Source organism: Manis javanica, chromosome 7, assembly GCF_040802235.1.
Source record: "Manis javanica isolate MJ-LG chromosome 7, MJ_LKY, whole genome shotgun sequence".
NCBI classification, from domain to species: Eukaryota; Metazoa; Chordata; class Mammalia; order Pholidota; family Manidae; genus Manis; species Manis javanica.
In genome coordinates, this window is record NC_133162.1 from 83,926,922 (window position 1) to 83,942,661 (window position 15,740).

The 15,740-nt window shown below is 38.9% G+C and overlaps 1 protein-coding gene across 5 annotated transcripts in view; it reads right to left on the bottom strand.

Moving 5' to 3' along the window:
• The window catches only part of RYR2 (ryanodine receptor 2), an 894,209-nt gene that overhangs the window by 285,172 nt on the left and 593,297 nt on the right, over window positions 1-15,740 (bottom strand). For all 5 annotated transcript variants that reach the window (XM_073241246.1, XM_073241245.1, XM_073241243.1 and 2 more), the window contains exon 28: window positions 807-1,015. In XM_073241246.1, the coding sequence (XP_073097347.1) occupies window positions 807-1,015 (209 nt within the window). The remainder of the gene's footprint in view (window positions 1-806; window positions 1,016-15,740) is intronic.

Sequence of the window (15,740 nt, forward strand, 5' to 3'; positions counted from 1 at the left end):
TGTCCTAGGAGATACAACATTGATTTCTAGCCGAGAAATGCTTTTCCATACATGCATGAGTACCTAACTGTCAAATCTCTTTAAGATTACTTAATTATTCTAATTTTCTTTTTTTAATTAGAAATACCTTTTCCCCCTCATATGAAAAGGAATACAAAATCAGTGAAGAAATAAGATAATAGAACAAAATCTGTACAATTTTATCAAACAGAAGTGACTATTATTATTCTATTGTGGCTATGTTCATATATACATATCTTTTATTTTTAATTTTAAAATGTTTTACACAAGTAATCTATAGACATTTATGTAACATATAATAATAAAATAAGAACCTGACCAGCTTCTACCCAGCTTAAGACAAATTATTAATAATGTTGGAAATGAAATCTTTTTGTGATCATAAACATTGTCTGCTATGTGGCTGTTAAATGTGTATACCTATTATTTATTATTGCTTGAGGATATATTCCTTGTATAGATTTTTAATTGGTATATGTCTATCATTTTTGATAGACAAGGATGATTCTTTTTGATAATGACGCAGAAACAATATTTTACTTCTTAAAATTTCACTGTGGGGGAAAATCTTTTGAGATTACAAGAATTTCCCTAGGAACTATTTTTTCTAAGTTTGTGCTCTGGAAAGTATTCATATCCCTGTACTACCAAAACCAATAGAAGGCGAGGTCCAGCCATGGCAATGTGGGAGCCTACAGCATGGAGATGCCTGGCACACAGCAGCTTACAAAATCAGGAACCTATAAACGTCAGTGTTTATCTAGTGAATAGCAGGGTCCCCTCACCTTGAAGCCATCAAAAGCGAAGGCACATTCATCGGAGCCAAGTTCCTGATCAGGTTGACAACCTGGCCTGCTCCAGCCGACTCTCATGTCTCCAGCAGTGACAGCTTCGAATTCAAAATACCACCTTCCCACCTTCACAGAATAGGTTTTCTCAGCACGGAAGATTCGGAACCTTTCTCCTGTGCCACTACACACGTCAGTTCTGGCAGCTGTGAATTTAAAGAAATTTCGGGAATTATTTGATGACAAATTGAAAAAAAAGGGAGGATGTCACATACCTTAAGTAAACCTCCAGTGATGATTTGGATAACACCATCTATTCATGTATTAGTTCACTTTTTTTTTTTTATGGTGACATAAACAAAGCAAATCTATAATTACCAGCCATCTCCAGTGAAGCCAAGAAAACCATTTAGGCACCCTAGGCATTTGTGAAAATTAGTCCATGATATGATGGATATTGTCCAACTGTACTTGAACAGTCTGAGAGAAATCAGACGAATTAAAGCAACCCATTTTTGGGATCGGTTATCATATATGATCTTTTAACCATGGATAGTCTATAGTCATAAGATTTTGGAGCGCTACAACTTGCACCCCTCCCAACTCCTGGTTGAGTTCCAACAGTACAGATCCGGTCAAATTCGTTGTCTCACTGTATGCACATGCCAGCCTAGACATCTCCCTCCTCATTCCAATGGCAAGTCCAGGAAATGGTGGGTTGGACGCAGCCACAACCGCAGCATTACCCGGATCCCTGTGGAGGATTTTTGATGATCATCCCCCAGCATGAGTCCTCCCAGAGAGTGCTGATGACAAGCTAGGCCTTGATCTTCTGTTAGTCCATTTTTGGGTTCTGTAATTCTGCTGCTGTTTTGTTCCTTCAGTTTTTCCTTTGTTCTTATACTCCTCAGATCAGTGAAATCATTTGGTATTTCTCTTTCTCTGCTTGGCTTATTTCACTGAGCATAATACTCTCCAGCTCCATCCATGTTGCAGCAAATGGTAGGATTTTTCCTCTTCTTATGGCTGAGTAGTATTACATTGTATATATGTACCACATCTTCTTTATCCATTCATCTACCAAAGGACATTTAGGTTGCTTCCAATTCTTGGCTATTGTAAATAGTGCTGTGATAAACATAGGGGTGTATCTGCCTTACTCAAACTTGATTGCTGCGTTCTTAGGGTAAATTCCTAGGAGTGGAATTCCTGGGTCAAATGGTAGGTCTGTTTTGAGCATTTTGATGCACCTCCATACTGCTTTCCACAATGGTTGAACTAATTTACATTCCCACCAGCAGTGTAGGAGGGTTCCCCTTTCTCCACAGCCTCGCCAACATTTGTTGTTGTTTGCCTTTTGGATGGCAGCTATCCTTACTGGTGTGAGGTGATACCTCATTGTAGTTTTAATTTCCATTTCTCTGATAATTAGTGATGTGGAGCATCTTTTCATGTGTCTCTTGGCCATCTGTATTTCTTTTTTAGAGAACTGTCTGTTCAGTTCCTCTGCCCATTTTTTAATTGGGTTATTTGTTTTTTGTTTGTTGAGGTGTGTGAGCTCTTTATATATTCTGGACGTTAAGCCTTTATCGGATCTGTCATTTTCAAATATATTCTCCAATACTGTAGGGTTCCTTTTTGTTCTACTGATGGTGTCTTTTGCTGTACAGAAGGTTTTCAGCTTAATGTAGTCCCACTTGCTCATTTTTGCTGTTGTTTTCCTTGCCCGGGGAGATACGTTCAAGAAGAGGTCACTCATGTTTATCTCTAAGAGGTTTTTGCCTATGTTTTTTTCCAAGAGTTTAATGGTTTCATGACTTACCTTCAGGTCTTTGATCCATTTTGAGTTTACCTTTGTATATGGGGATAGACAAAGGTCCAGTTTCATTCCCCTACATGTAGCTGTCCAGTTTTGCCAGCACCATCTGTTGAAGAGACTGTCATTTTGCCATTGTATGTCCATGGCTCCTTTATCAAATATTAATTGACCATATATGTTTGGGTTAATGTCTGGAGTCTCTAATCTGTTCCACTGGTCTGTGGCTCTGTTCTTGTGCCAGTACCAAAGTGTCTTGATTACTATGGCTTTGTAGTAGAGCTTGAAGTTGGGGAGTGAGATCCCCCCTACTTTATTTTTCTTTCTCAGGATTCCTTTCGCTATTCGGGATCTTTGGTGTTTCCATATGAATTTTTGAACTATTTGTTCCAATTCATTGAAGAATGTTGCTGGTAATTTGATAGGGATTGCAACAAATCTGTATATTGCTTTAGGCAGGATGGCCATTTTGACGATATTAATTCTTCCTAGCCATGAGCAGGGGATGAGTTTCCATTTATTAGTGTCCCCTTTAATTTCTCTTAAGAGTGACTTGTAGTTTTCAGAGTATAAGTCTTTCACTTCTTTGGTTAGGTTTATTCCTAGGTATTTTATTCTTTTTGATGCAATTGTGAATGGAATTGTTTTCCTGATTTCTCTTTCTATTGATTCATTGTTAGTCTATAGGAAAGCTACAGATTTCTGTGTGTTAGTTTTGTATCCTGCAACTTTGCTGTATTCTGATATCAGTTCTAGTAGTTTTGGACTGGAGTCTTTAGGGTTTTTTATGTACAGTATCATATCATCTGCAAATAGTGACAGTTTAACTTCTTCTTTACCAATCTGGATTCCTTGTATTTCTTTGTTTTGTCTGATTGCCATGGCTAGGACCTCCAGTACTATGTTAAATAACATTGGGGAGAGTGGGCATCCCTGTCTGGTTCCCGATCTCAGAGGAAAAGCTTTCAGCTTCTCGCTGTTCAATATAATGCTGGCTGTGGGTTTATCATATATGGCCTTTATTATGTTGAGGTACTTGCCCTCTATTCCCATTTTGCTGAGAGTTTTTATCATGAATGGACGTTGAATTTTGTTAAATGCTTTTTCAGCATCTATGGAGATGATCATGTGGTTTTTGTCTTTCTTTTTGTTGATGTGGTGGATGATGTTGATGGATTTTCGAATGTTGTACCATCCTTGCATCCCTGGGATGAATCCCACTTGGTCATGGTGTATGATCCTTTTGATATACACTTGAATTCAGTTTCCTAATATTTTATTGAGTATTTTTGCATCTACATTAATCAGGGATATCGGTCTGAAAAATTTTCTTTTTTGTTGGGGTCTTTGCCTGGTTTTGGTATTAGGGTGATGTTGGCTTCATAGAATGAGTTTGGGAGTATTCCCTCCTCTTCTATTTTTTGGAACACTTTAAGGAGAATGGGTATTATGTCTTCTCTGTGTGTCTGATAAAATTCCAAGGTAAATCTGTCTGGCCCAGGGTTTTGTTCTTGGGTAGTTTTTTTTTACCGTTTCAATTTCTTTGCTCGTAATTGGTTTCTTCAACTTTTGTGTTTCTTCCTTGGTCAGTCTTGGGAGGTTGTATTTTTCTAGGTAGTTGTCCATTTCTTCTAGGTTTTCCTACTTGTTAGCATATAGGTTTTCATAGTAGTCTTTAATAATTCTTTGTATTTCTGTGGGGTCTGTTGTGATTTTTCCATTCTCATTTCTGATTATTTTGATTTGTGTTGATTCTCTTTTTCTCTTAATAAGTTTCACTACAGGCTTATCTATTTTGTTTATTGTGTCAAAGCACCAGCTCTTGGTTTCGTTGATTTTTGCTATTGTTTTATTCTTCTCAATTTTATTTCTTCTCTGATCTTTATTATGTCCCACCTTCTGCTGACTTTAGGCCTCATTTGTTCTTCTTTTTCCATTTTCGATAGTTGTGATGTTAGACTATTCAGTTGGGATTGTTCTTCCTTCTTCAGGTGTGCCTGGATCGCTATATACTTTCCTCTTAAGACTGCTTTCGCTGCATCCCACAGAAGTTGGGGCTTTGTATTGTTGTTGTCATTTGTTTCTATATATTCCTTGATCTCTATTTTGATTTGTTCATTGATCCATTGATTATTTAGAAGCATGTTGTTAAGCCTCCATGTGTTTGTGATACTTTTTGTTTTCTTTATAGAATTTATTTCTAGTTTTATACCTTTGTGGTTTGAAAAACTGGTTGGTAGAATTTCAATATTTTGGAATTTACTAAGGCTCTTTTTGTGAGCTAGTATGTGGTCTATTCTGGAGAATGTTCCATGTGCACTTGAGAAGAATGTATATCCTGTTGCTTTTGGATGTAGAGTTCTATAGATGTCTGTTAGGTCCATCTGTTCTAGTGTGATCTTCAATGCCTCTGTGTCCTTACTTATTTTCTGACCGGTGGATCTATCCTTTGGGGTGAGTGGTGTGTTGAAGTCTCCTAAGATGAATGCATTGCAGTCTATTTCCCTGTTTAGTTCTGTTAGTATTTGTTTCACAAATGCTGGTGCTCCTGTGTTGGGTGCATATATATTTAGAATGGTTATATCCTCTTGTTGGAGTGAGCCCTTTATCATTATGTAGTGTCCTTCTTTATCTCTTGTTACTTTCTTTGTTTTGAAGTCTATTTTGTCTGAAATTAGTACTGCAACCCCTGCTTCCTTATCACTGTTGTTTGCCTGAAATTTGTTTTTCCATCCCTTGACTTTTAGTCTGTGCTTGTCTTTGGGTTTGAGGTGAGTTTCTTGTAAGCAGCATATAGATGGGTCTTGCTTTTTTATGCATTCTATTACTCTGTGTCTTTTGATTGGTGCATTAAGTCCATTTACATTTAGGGTGACTACTGAGAGATATGTACTTATTGCCATTGCAGGCGTTAGATTCGTGTTTACCAAAGGTTCAAGGCTAGCTTCTTTAGTATCTTACTGCCTAACTTAGCTCACTAATTGAGCTGTTATATACCCTGTTTGGAGATTCTTTTCTTCTCTCCCTTCTTATTCCTCCTCCTCCATTCTTCATATTTTGTGTGTTTTGTTCTCTGCTCTTTTTAGGAGTGCTCCCATCTAGAGCAGTCCCTGTAAGATGCCCTGTAGAGGTGGTTTGAGGGAAGCAAATTCCCTCAGCTTTTGCATGTGTGGGAATTCTTTAATCCCGCCATCATATTTAAATGATAGTCATGCTGGATACAGTATCCTTGGTTCAAGGCCCTTCTGTTTCATTGCATTAAATATATTATGCCATTCTCTTCTGGCCTGTAGGGTTTCTGTCGAGATGTCTGATGTTAGCCTGATGGGTTTTCCTTTATAGGTGACCTTTTTCTCTCTAGCTGCCTTTAAAACTCTTTCCTTGTCCTTGATCCTTGCCATTTTAATTATTATGTGTCTTGGTGTTGTCCTCCTTGGATCCTTTCTGTTGGGGGTTCTGTGTATTTCCGTGGTCTGTTCAATTATTTCCTCCCCCAGTTTGGGGAAGTTTTCAGCAATTATTTCTTCAAAGGGACTTTCTATCCCTTTTCCACTTTCTTCTTCTGGTACCCCTATAATACGAATATTATTCCTTTTGGATTGGTCACATAGTTCTCTTAGTGCTGTTTCGTTCCTAGAGATCCTTTTATCTCTCTCTATGTCAGCTTCTATACGTTCCTGTTCTCTGGTTTCTATTCTTTCAATGGCCTCTTGCATCTTATCCATTCTGCTTATAAATCCTTCCAGGGATTGTTTCACTTCTGTGATCTCCTTCCTGACATCTGTGATCTCCCTCCGGACTTCATCCCATTGCTCTTGCTTTTTCTCTGCATCTCATCCCATTGCTCTTGCATTTTTCTCTGCATCTCTGTCAGCATGTTCATGATTTTTATTTTGAATTCTTTTTCAGGAGGACTGATTAGGTCTGTCTCCTTCTCAGGTGTTGTCTCTGTGATCTTTGTCTGCCTGTAGTTTTGCCTTTTCATGGTGATAGAGATAGTTTGCAGAGCTGGGACGAGTGACAGCTGGAAGAGCTTTCCTTCTTGTTGGTTTGTGGCCTTCCTCTCCCCCTTCACGAGGCACTGTGTTCTTGCAGGTGTGGACGTGGTCTGGATGTTGTCCTGTGTCCTCTGGTCTCTATTTTAGGAAGATTTGTTTTTGTTATATTTTCGTAATTCTATGTGGTTTTGGGAGGTGAGTTCCGCTGCTCTACTGACGCCGCCATCCTGGCTCCACCCCTTAGTTCACGTTTTACAAAGTGTTCTCCTACAACTGTTCTCCTACGACTGATCAGCCAGTGTCAGCCACACAGAAAAGCACAAGTTTCCACTGGAGAGGCTGATTGCCACCCCTCGTACCACCACACAGGCAGGCAATGCTTCTTCCCTTGGCCCCCTTGGCAGGAACTGTCTTTCTGTAGGAAAAAAGCTTGCTAGCTGCTTGCTGGTAGTAGAAGAAGAGATGGGTTTGAGGACATGAATAGAAAGAAGCCAATAAAAGTAATTTAAGCTTTTCTGCATGAGAAATGAATAGACATTTATGGGTGAGAGAGAAGAGGAAAGAAATACCCAGGAATTAAGGGCGACAGAGAGGAAGCAAAGAGAAAGCTATAAATCGCAGAAAATGGCAACCATTGACCAATCCCAGACAGGATGGCTATGGGAAAACTCTTCTACAATCCCACACGTTCACTGTAAAATGCTGCACATACAAATGTGTGTTAAGAGATTTGGTGGAGCAAAGGGAAGATAAATGGCCTATGTTCTTTCCACTCTGCTGCCCATAGCCAGCACAGAGCTAACAGGTGCTGATTAAATATTTTTTCTCATTTGTTATCCTTTTAAGAGTTGGGAAAGACCTCAGAAATACTGAAAATTTAATATCATCTTAACCACTGATTTGACATAACCAAATATGAACTATAAAGATGATCTAGATAATATTAAAACATCACCAAGAAACACACAACTAGATCATCTAAAATAACTTAAGCTTAGGTTGGAGGAAACAAAAATGGACTAATTTGTTTCTGGTGGTTGTTGGGCATACAGTTGAACTTCACCTGCTGAAAAATCTTTCAAAAGCTCAGTTAAGGTTGTGACTAAGCAACACTTCCTCACCTTTTCCCCACGTGCACACACCTAACAACCTAGTTAGCTCCAAACAACTACCATGCCCCCAGGGGTAACAGCCTCAAACCCAAAATGCCACCTTACATGTGTGCTCACACATGCACACTCACAGACATGCCCACTTACACAGTGCAAAATATTCAAACATCTTATTGACAAATAAGTGCATCAATGCAGTTTAAAAATAAGGTATTTATAAGACTATGGAACATACAGCATGTACAAAATATTTTGAAGAGAAAAAAAAATTTTCTTTTAATACATTCAAGTTGGAGGTGGAAAGATGCCTGAATGGGACAGAAACTCTTTACTGTGAGGGCAAAATATTCTTACATCCATTAGTTAGTAAGTGAAGGATTTTTGAAAGATAGTGAGGTAGGACCGGGATATGGCACAAGCACCATGATTAACTTGTGCTGCCTATTATGAAAAATGCAAAGATATAAACAGTATAGTAAGAACAGGAGGGACTCTATCTTAAGGCTAAGATTATATATTAAAAACCAGGGAGTTAGGAGGTAAGATTCCTAAAATATTTGATGGTAATCAGCCAATAACCAACCCTATGTTAAGGCAAGGCAAGCCTAAATGGTATGTTCCCAGTGCTTGAGGGTAACCACTATTTTGGAGAAGAACAGGATCAGTAAATTCCTTGTGTTAAGTTATCTTACAGAATATCTAGAGGACTGACTGTGGAGAGTGACATATGTCTCTCACTGGAGATAGGCATCATGGGACGACATGTCAAGCCTACACCCCTTCAATGGCTCTTTGTCCTATTCTTGAAAGTCTTAAAGGACAGAATCCAAACCTCTAAGCATGCTACGTTGCTATATTAATCTATTTCTATACTTAAGCACAAGTCTTCACTCTCTCTGTCCTACTTCGGACAAGTAGGGAGGACTACCGAGATCTCTGATTCAGGTTTGCAAGTTCCTGTCACCTGAGTGACTCAGACAGGACTGCAGCTGTACCATCAGGCTCTTAATAGCCTGCTTGAAAATCTTCTTTCTTTGCCTTTCTCAGAACATAATCTCACTCTACCAAGTGCTCTGTGGCTCTTCTAAATCCTCCAGTGGTAGGGGCTTAGTTCCCACACCATGCAGATTCAAGTAGACACTGGATGCCAGGTGAGCCTGGCTTCAGGAGTCGGCAAGGGATGTGCTCTATGCTGAGCAGGAATTCAGTGAGCTTCCCTTTCCTCTTCTGCTCTTCTTTGCTCTCTGCAGCCTGCATGCCTGCTGCCAATCGCTGCTACTCTTGATTTAATAAATTCCTTCCTTACCTGCATTTATCCAACATGTTTGAGAATTTTTTTTTCATCAGAGTCAAGAACTAGCCCCCATCCAGGATGAGATTTCACCTAGTGCAATAGGGAGAAACCTCCCTAGACACAGCTGCCTGGCAACAACAGGATAGCCAGCTGCTTTTTGAGGGAGAAAGAATATTTTCGAATTTCATGATACTTAATGGTAGTTACTGCTACTACAAGTACAGTCCTAAATACTACAATATTAAAAAAATAGAAAAGGTAATAATTTCAGAATTATTTCCTTAAGAAATGGCACACTGATAACTGGTTCCTTAAATCATGGCTGTAATTTTCCCTAAATGAGTCTAAGAGATAGAGAATATAAGCTATGACCTATACAAACATTTGGAGATTACTTTTCAGGAAAGAAAAAAGCTCTCCTGCAGTTATCCTTATTTTTAATTATGTCAACATTTGCAAATAAAATCATATAGTATGTTCCAGTATGCACTGATAGATTCAACTTGTAATTTTCTAAGTGTGGAACATTCCTTTTTTCCAGAAAATTAAACTACTAAAAACCTCACAGGTTCATCTTCTCTTTTTATGTTTCTAGGACATCAGATTCCACTAATATGCACAGTATGCTCAGGGAATATAAACAAATTTTAATATTTGATTAAATCAAACATGTTAGAAGGAAAATTTGATATGAAACAGAACAATTTCCTTAAAAGCTTACTATAAATTTCTATTGGTATTAAGATTTACCACTAATTCTCTCCACTAATACAAGATAATAAAAAAAATGTGGGACAATTTGGAAAATGTGGGGCTTATTAATAAGAGGTAACAAATTATCTCTTAGAAACACTAAGAATTTCTTAGTCCTGGTGTTCTTTTTTCTTGAGTATAAGCTGTTGCAACAATCTTACTCTTATTAATAAGACTCAATCTTAACTTGAAAAAGCATGCTATTCAGTTACTAGTATGCAAGGGACTTGTACCCTCCATGGTCTTGTTCCAAATGTCTGTGTAATTCATAGTTCATACACTTTATTTCTTATATTAGTTTAGGGTAACTTGCCACCATGGTTTAAAGATGTAAGAGTTCAGAATTTTGCTTCTTGGTAAATACTAATACTAAATGAATATCTATATCCACAGAGGTTAGAAAAAAAAAAAGAAGACCCAGACAACCTGTAACAGCCTTTTTGTATACCCTTTTTTGTATAGCATCAAGCAGCTGAATACAAATAAGTGCTAAGTGCCTGCTGAACTGAATCTAGGAACAAAGATTCACCCAAGCCCTGGATCTCCCAGGCCAATAGCTAATGGGCACATCACTATCAAAGGTTCTCCCCTAAACATGAAATTCTTATGCTTTGCTTGGTTTTAAAATCTCTACATTCATATATGTTTGGTAGGCAATTCTAATTCATGAAAGTATGCATATGAATGATTTTCACATTGTTAAAATGGACATAATAATAATTGAGATTTAAAAAATGAACAGCAGATATATTCCTAATGTACTTAATCAAAGTTGTTGGCCCTAAAAAAAGAACTAATGCAGAAATTATACCTTTAACAAACCACCTCAAGGTTAAGGTCATGGTCTGATAAAATACTTTGTTCCCAGTACCCTGCAGGTCAAATAGGGCCTAAAATACCTGTACACATTGCTCTCCTACCCATATGCTTAAAAGGCACTTATCACTAGAGGGCAGTCAAGATCTAAATATGTATTGAAATTGTAAGTTACTTACAAGCTATGAAGAAAGGCTATTTTCTATAAAATTTTACACGTATCTAGAACCCTTTCAGTGTATTTATATAATCTTTAAAAAAATGATTGGTATTCACTAGTCATCCTTTTAACCTTCTGGTATTATTTCTAATTAAGTGATTCAAACCTTGATACAAGCTTGAAATGAAGAAGTAAATTACTTTTTTAAATGTTCAAAAAGAGCATTTAAAAGATACACCAAAGACAGTACAATTAAAATACTACATTCTTATTCAATCTAGAATATGTAAGCATTCTGCTAAGAAAACTAATTATAGTCCTGAGTAATTACAAAGGGTTAGGTGGAATTTTATCAAAATTTGTATGCCCTTAATTTTTTCTCATGTCAGCAAGGACAGTATACCCAATGAAAAATTAACATTTTTAATCTTATTTTAGTGATCACCAGACTTATTTTGTTTTTTTCCATAAAAATCTCTCCTATCTATGTTTTAATTCCCATTTTCTCCATCCTTGTTCTGAAGATCACAATTTTTCCAAAACCTCCCAACTGGTCTCTCTACCTCCAAGCCCTCTCCCCATCCAATCCATGCCTTTCCACTGTTGCCAGTTATGTGGCCACTGTACACTGTGATCACACATCAAGCTTTTGCTTTAAAACTTCCTAGGGCTGGAAATCTTCACAATTTTATCCACATTTTGTGGCTGGGTTTTCAAGATACTCCATATTTTGCCCTATCTTCCCCTTCATCCATTATTGCTCTCTCCCCATGTGTACCCTCTGATTTAGCCTAAAACTAGACCATTTATCTTCCCTTAACACTTTCTATACTTAATTACATCAGATATGCTTTCCTCCTGGCAGGAATGCCCCTTCTCACACTAATTTATACTTGTTCACATTTTGGTCCCATCAACATCTAACTGAAATGTCATTTTTTGCCCTTATTGATCTTTCCAATTAGAAAGTGAATCTTATGTAAGTTTCCAGAAAGTTCAACCAAATGCTATGGTGAGGTAGGCATGCTACTGGATTCTAGGACATGATGGTGGACAAGAAACAGGGTCTCAGGCTCCTCTGGAGAATACATTCGCTGGTCTCACTGTTTATGCTCACATAACTTTAGAATGATTAAATGTTGTCATCTTTGCATTCTTAAAGTTTAGAAACCATGTCATCCTCTGATCACCAATTTTTCCTCCTACTTTTTTCTCTTCCTCATAAAAACACATTCACTCTTTGAACTCATTAACTTCTTCGAGGGCTTCCTTCCTTATCTATACACCTTCTTGCCCTGTTCCTCTTCTCCTTACTTGTTCTATTAACTCTAATCTTTGCCTAATTTCACTCTCTTCATTTTCAACATCTATACTTGCTCTGCTGATTGTGCTGGAAAAAACATGCATACAACAGACTGACACCACAGCTAGCTCAGGCTCCAATCTCAACTGGACCATTAATGTTTCTCTGCTTCTTTTCATCTCTCTGCAACCTGCTCTCTGTTCCATCCCACAAAACATATTTCTAATCTTTCTTGCTGAGTGACATGTAAGAAAGACAGAGTAAGGACCGCCAAAAAATCTTCTTCTCAATAAAAACAATGAAAATACTGATAAAAAAAATGTCAAAATCAAATTTTTCAGAGCTCTGGAAATTAACTGAAAGATGGTAACACCCTGGGGAGTGTTTATTGAGTAAAAATGGCCAATGTTTCTAAAGACAGCAAGCTTAGTGCCGTTTTAACTTGCATTAGTGCTACCCCTTTCTCTCTAGATACATGGTACATTGAAAATCAAGTCCCTCAATTATAGTGAAAATTATCAACCTAGAAACCTATTGAAGGGGCAGTACAGAGGTTAGAATTCCTCCAAAGCCCAATCGGCAAATAACTCATTATGCTACCTTTTTGGTAGTTCCCCAGAAGATTCCATTTGCAAGGCTTATCTTTATTTGACCTGACTTAGAGCTTGCCCAATGCAAACGATATTTTCCCCAGAGTTGTTTGTTGAAATAGAAGCAATTTTTAAAAACTGTAGCTGCTTCAGATGGCAATGAGAGTTGGGACAAACAACAAGCTGACCAAAACCTTTAAGCAGAAAAGCTGGGGAAGAAGATAGATGCCCACAGCATTCTGAGAAATGTTCCATGTAATTTGGGAAATCTAGAAAGCCATGCTCACACACAGGGCTGTGTGTGTGTTCTGGAAAGAACCAAGAAGCCCCTAAATTCTCATCTCTGGAAAGCCTTGAGACCCTGTACAAGCAGTAAGTGAAGGCTAACGTGAGGTCTGCCTGGTTGTATGTTGAAAGCATGTCCTAACATGCACACAAAGCCCTTCCCTCCACAAATTCTGGAAGACTTTAAAGACTCAGTCATTTAAGGCAGTCTCTGTGAAGTCACTAGCTGACCACTAGGCAAATGAAACAGAGATTTCAGTAACGACACATGACAAAGGAAACAAATTCCACAAAACTAGCTAAGAAAAGTCATTAAATAAACAATAATGATTACAACAAGCATAGTAACAAACTGTGAGTGGAGAATCCCGAGTTGCCATATTACATAATTAGCCCAGTTTTCAACAAAAATAGTGAGACAGACAAAGAGATGAGAACTTATGTCTCATACACAGGGGAAAAAATGAGTCAATAAAAATTGTCTCTAAGGAAGCCCAGATACTAGATTCATTAGACAAATATTTAAAATTAGCTATTTTAAATATAAGTATGTTCAGAGAACTAAAAGAAACCATGTCTAAAGAACTAAAGGGAAGTGGGAGAATGATGTCTCATCAAATAGGCAATATCAATAGCAAGACTTAATTTTTAAAAAGAACCAAATGGAAATTCTGGAGATGAAAAGTACAATAATTAAAATTAAAAATCACTAAAGTAGCTCAACAGCAGGTTTGAGCTGGCAGAAAAAAGAACAAATGAATTTAAAGATAGAGTCATTGAGATTATCCAGTATAAAAAAACAGAAGTAAAAGAATGAAGAAAAGTAAACAGCCTGAGGGATCTGTGGGATACACATCCAAGAATGTCAACATACACACAAATTGAAAGTCTCAGAAAAAGATAGAAAAGGGCAGAAAGAACATTTAAAGAAATAATGACCAAACACTTTTCAAATTTGATGAAAACATTGATTTACAGATCAAGACTCAACAAAATCCTAAGAAGATAAACTCAAAGAAATCCACACTAGAGACATCACAAACAAACTACTGAAAGACAAAGAATCTTGAAAGAATTGAGAGAGAAGTAACTCATCACATACGAGGATCCTCAGTAAGAGTAACGGACAATGCATGGAAGTCAGAAGGCAGTGGGATGACATGTACGTAGTGCTGAAGGAAAAAGGCCAACCTAGAATTCTACATTTAGCAAATTTTTATTGCTCTTTTCATGGCTTCTAACACAGTCCAGTATCTCACACTAACCCCCTTAGCAAATAAGCTCATTTGATATTTCTCCAGAAAATAGTAACTGCACAGTGAGAATTCCATCACCTTCCTCCTGAGTTTCCATGAATACTGGTGTCTACATCCTCTAAACTCTTTCCCACTAACATAGGGATGCAGGTGTTCTCCCTCTTCTGGAAGGTCAATCCTTTCACCCATGCTCTGAATCCATTCCTTGAAGACCAAACTTTATCAAGATCAAGGTCCTCTCCCTTACTTTTTCCCCTTTTGGTTCTTCCCCATAGCAGAGAAAAAGTCCAAATTTCTCCCATTAAAAAAATGAAATCTTTAACTCCTGTTTCTCTCCAGCAATAATCTCAGCTTTTATTCATATACATAACTGAGTCCTGGTAGCTGTCTAATTGTCTCACATCCATCATCAACACAGCACATTTAAAATCAAATTCCTCAAGGTCCTGATGGGAAGATGGCAGCATGAGTAGTTCAGAGGAAATCTCCTCCCAAAACATATATATTTATGAAAATACAATAAATACAACTATTCCTAAAAGAGACACCAGTGGATGCAGCACAGCAGCTAGGATACATCTACATCTGTGAGAACTTAACATCACACGAAGGGGGTAAGATAGAAGCCGCGGCCAGGCAGGACCTGAACGCTCCCCCACACTAGAACCCGGTGGGAAGAAAGGAGTCAGAACGGGGAAGGAGTGAAAGCCCAGGACTGCTAAACAACCAGCTCTAGAAATCTGCACCCGGAATGCAGACACAAGGTGCACAGGATACCGGATATTAGAGAAACAGAAAAGCAAAACCTGTCAGCAGGTCCCCGGAACTGGCACCCCTGACACAAAAGAAAAGCGAGTGCTTTCTGCAAGTCTTAAAGAGACAGGGACCCCACAGCTGGACAAAGTTGTGCTGGCACACTTAGCCAGCAGTTGGGAATCCCGGGGAAACTTAGGCACCCTAAACCCCAGGGAGGCAGTGCTGCTCTGATGCCCCTCACAGCACTAAGCAGCCTGCCAGTCATTCCAGGACCCCGACACACTGGCCCAGTAGTCGGAGTGGCAGCGCATGTCAGGGACGGCAGTACCAGAAGGGACTGGGTGCACCAATGGTGGAGGAGGGGACCAGGAGAGGCTTGTGCGAGCCCGCAGCAGTGTGACCAAACAGCCCGGATGCGGCTCACACGCACCGGCGGCAGTGGAGCCAGAGGAGCCAGGTAGAGGTCCGCGCAGGAGAGCCCCGTGCGCACTTGCAATGGAGCCAGAGGGAGCAGGCATGCTCCCAGCAGCTGACTGGAATCCCAGCCCAATGCACAGCATCCCGGGCCAGACACAAAGGCTGCTTCTGGCACAAAGTGGCCGGGCAGGGGGGCTGCTACCACACAAGAGTGCACCTGGCATGTATGCCACTCTCCGCAGGGCTCCATGCTGCTCTGATGGAGACCCCACCCACAGCATCTTAGGGGACTAACATGGTGGCTGCTCCAGGAGTGTGGTAACCAACACAGGCAGCATAGAAGGGCAAGGCATCCAGCAAGCAGGAAGGGACATT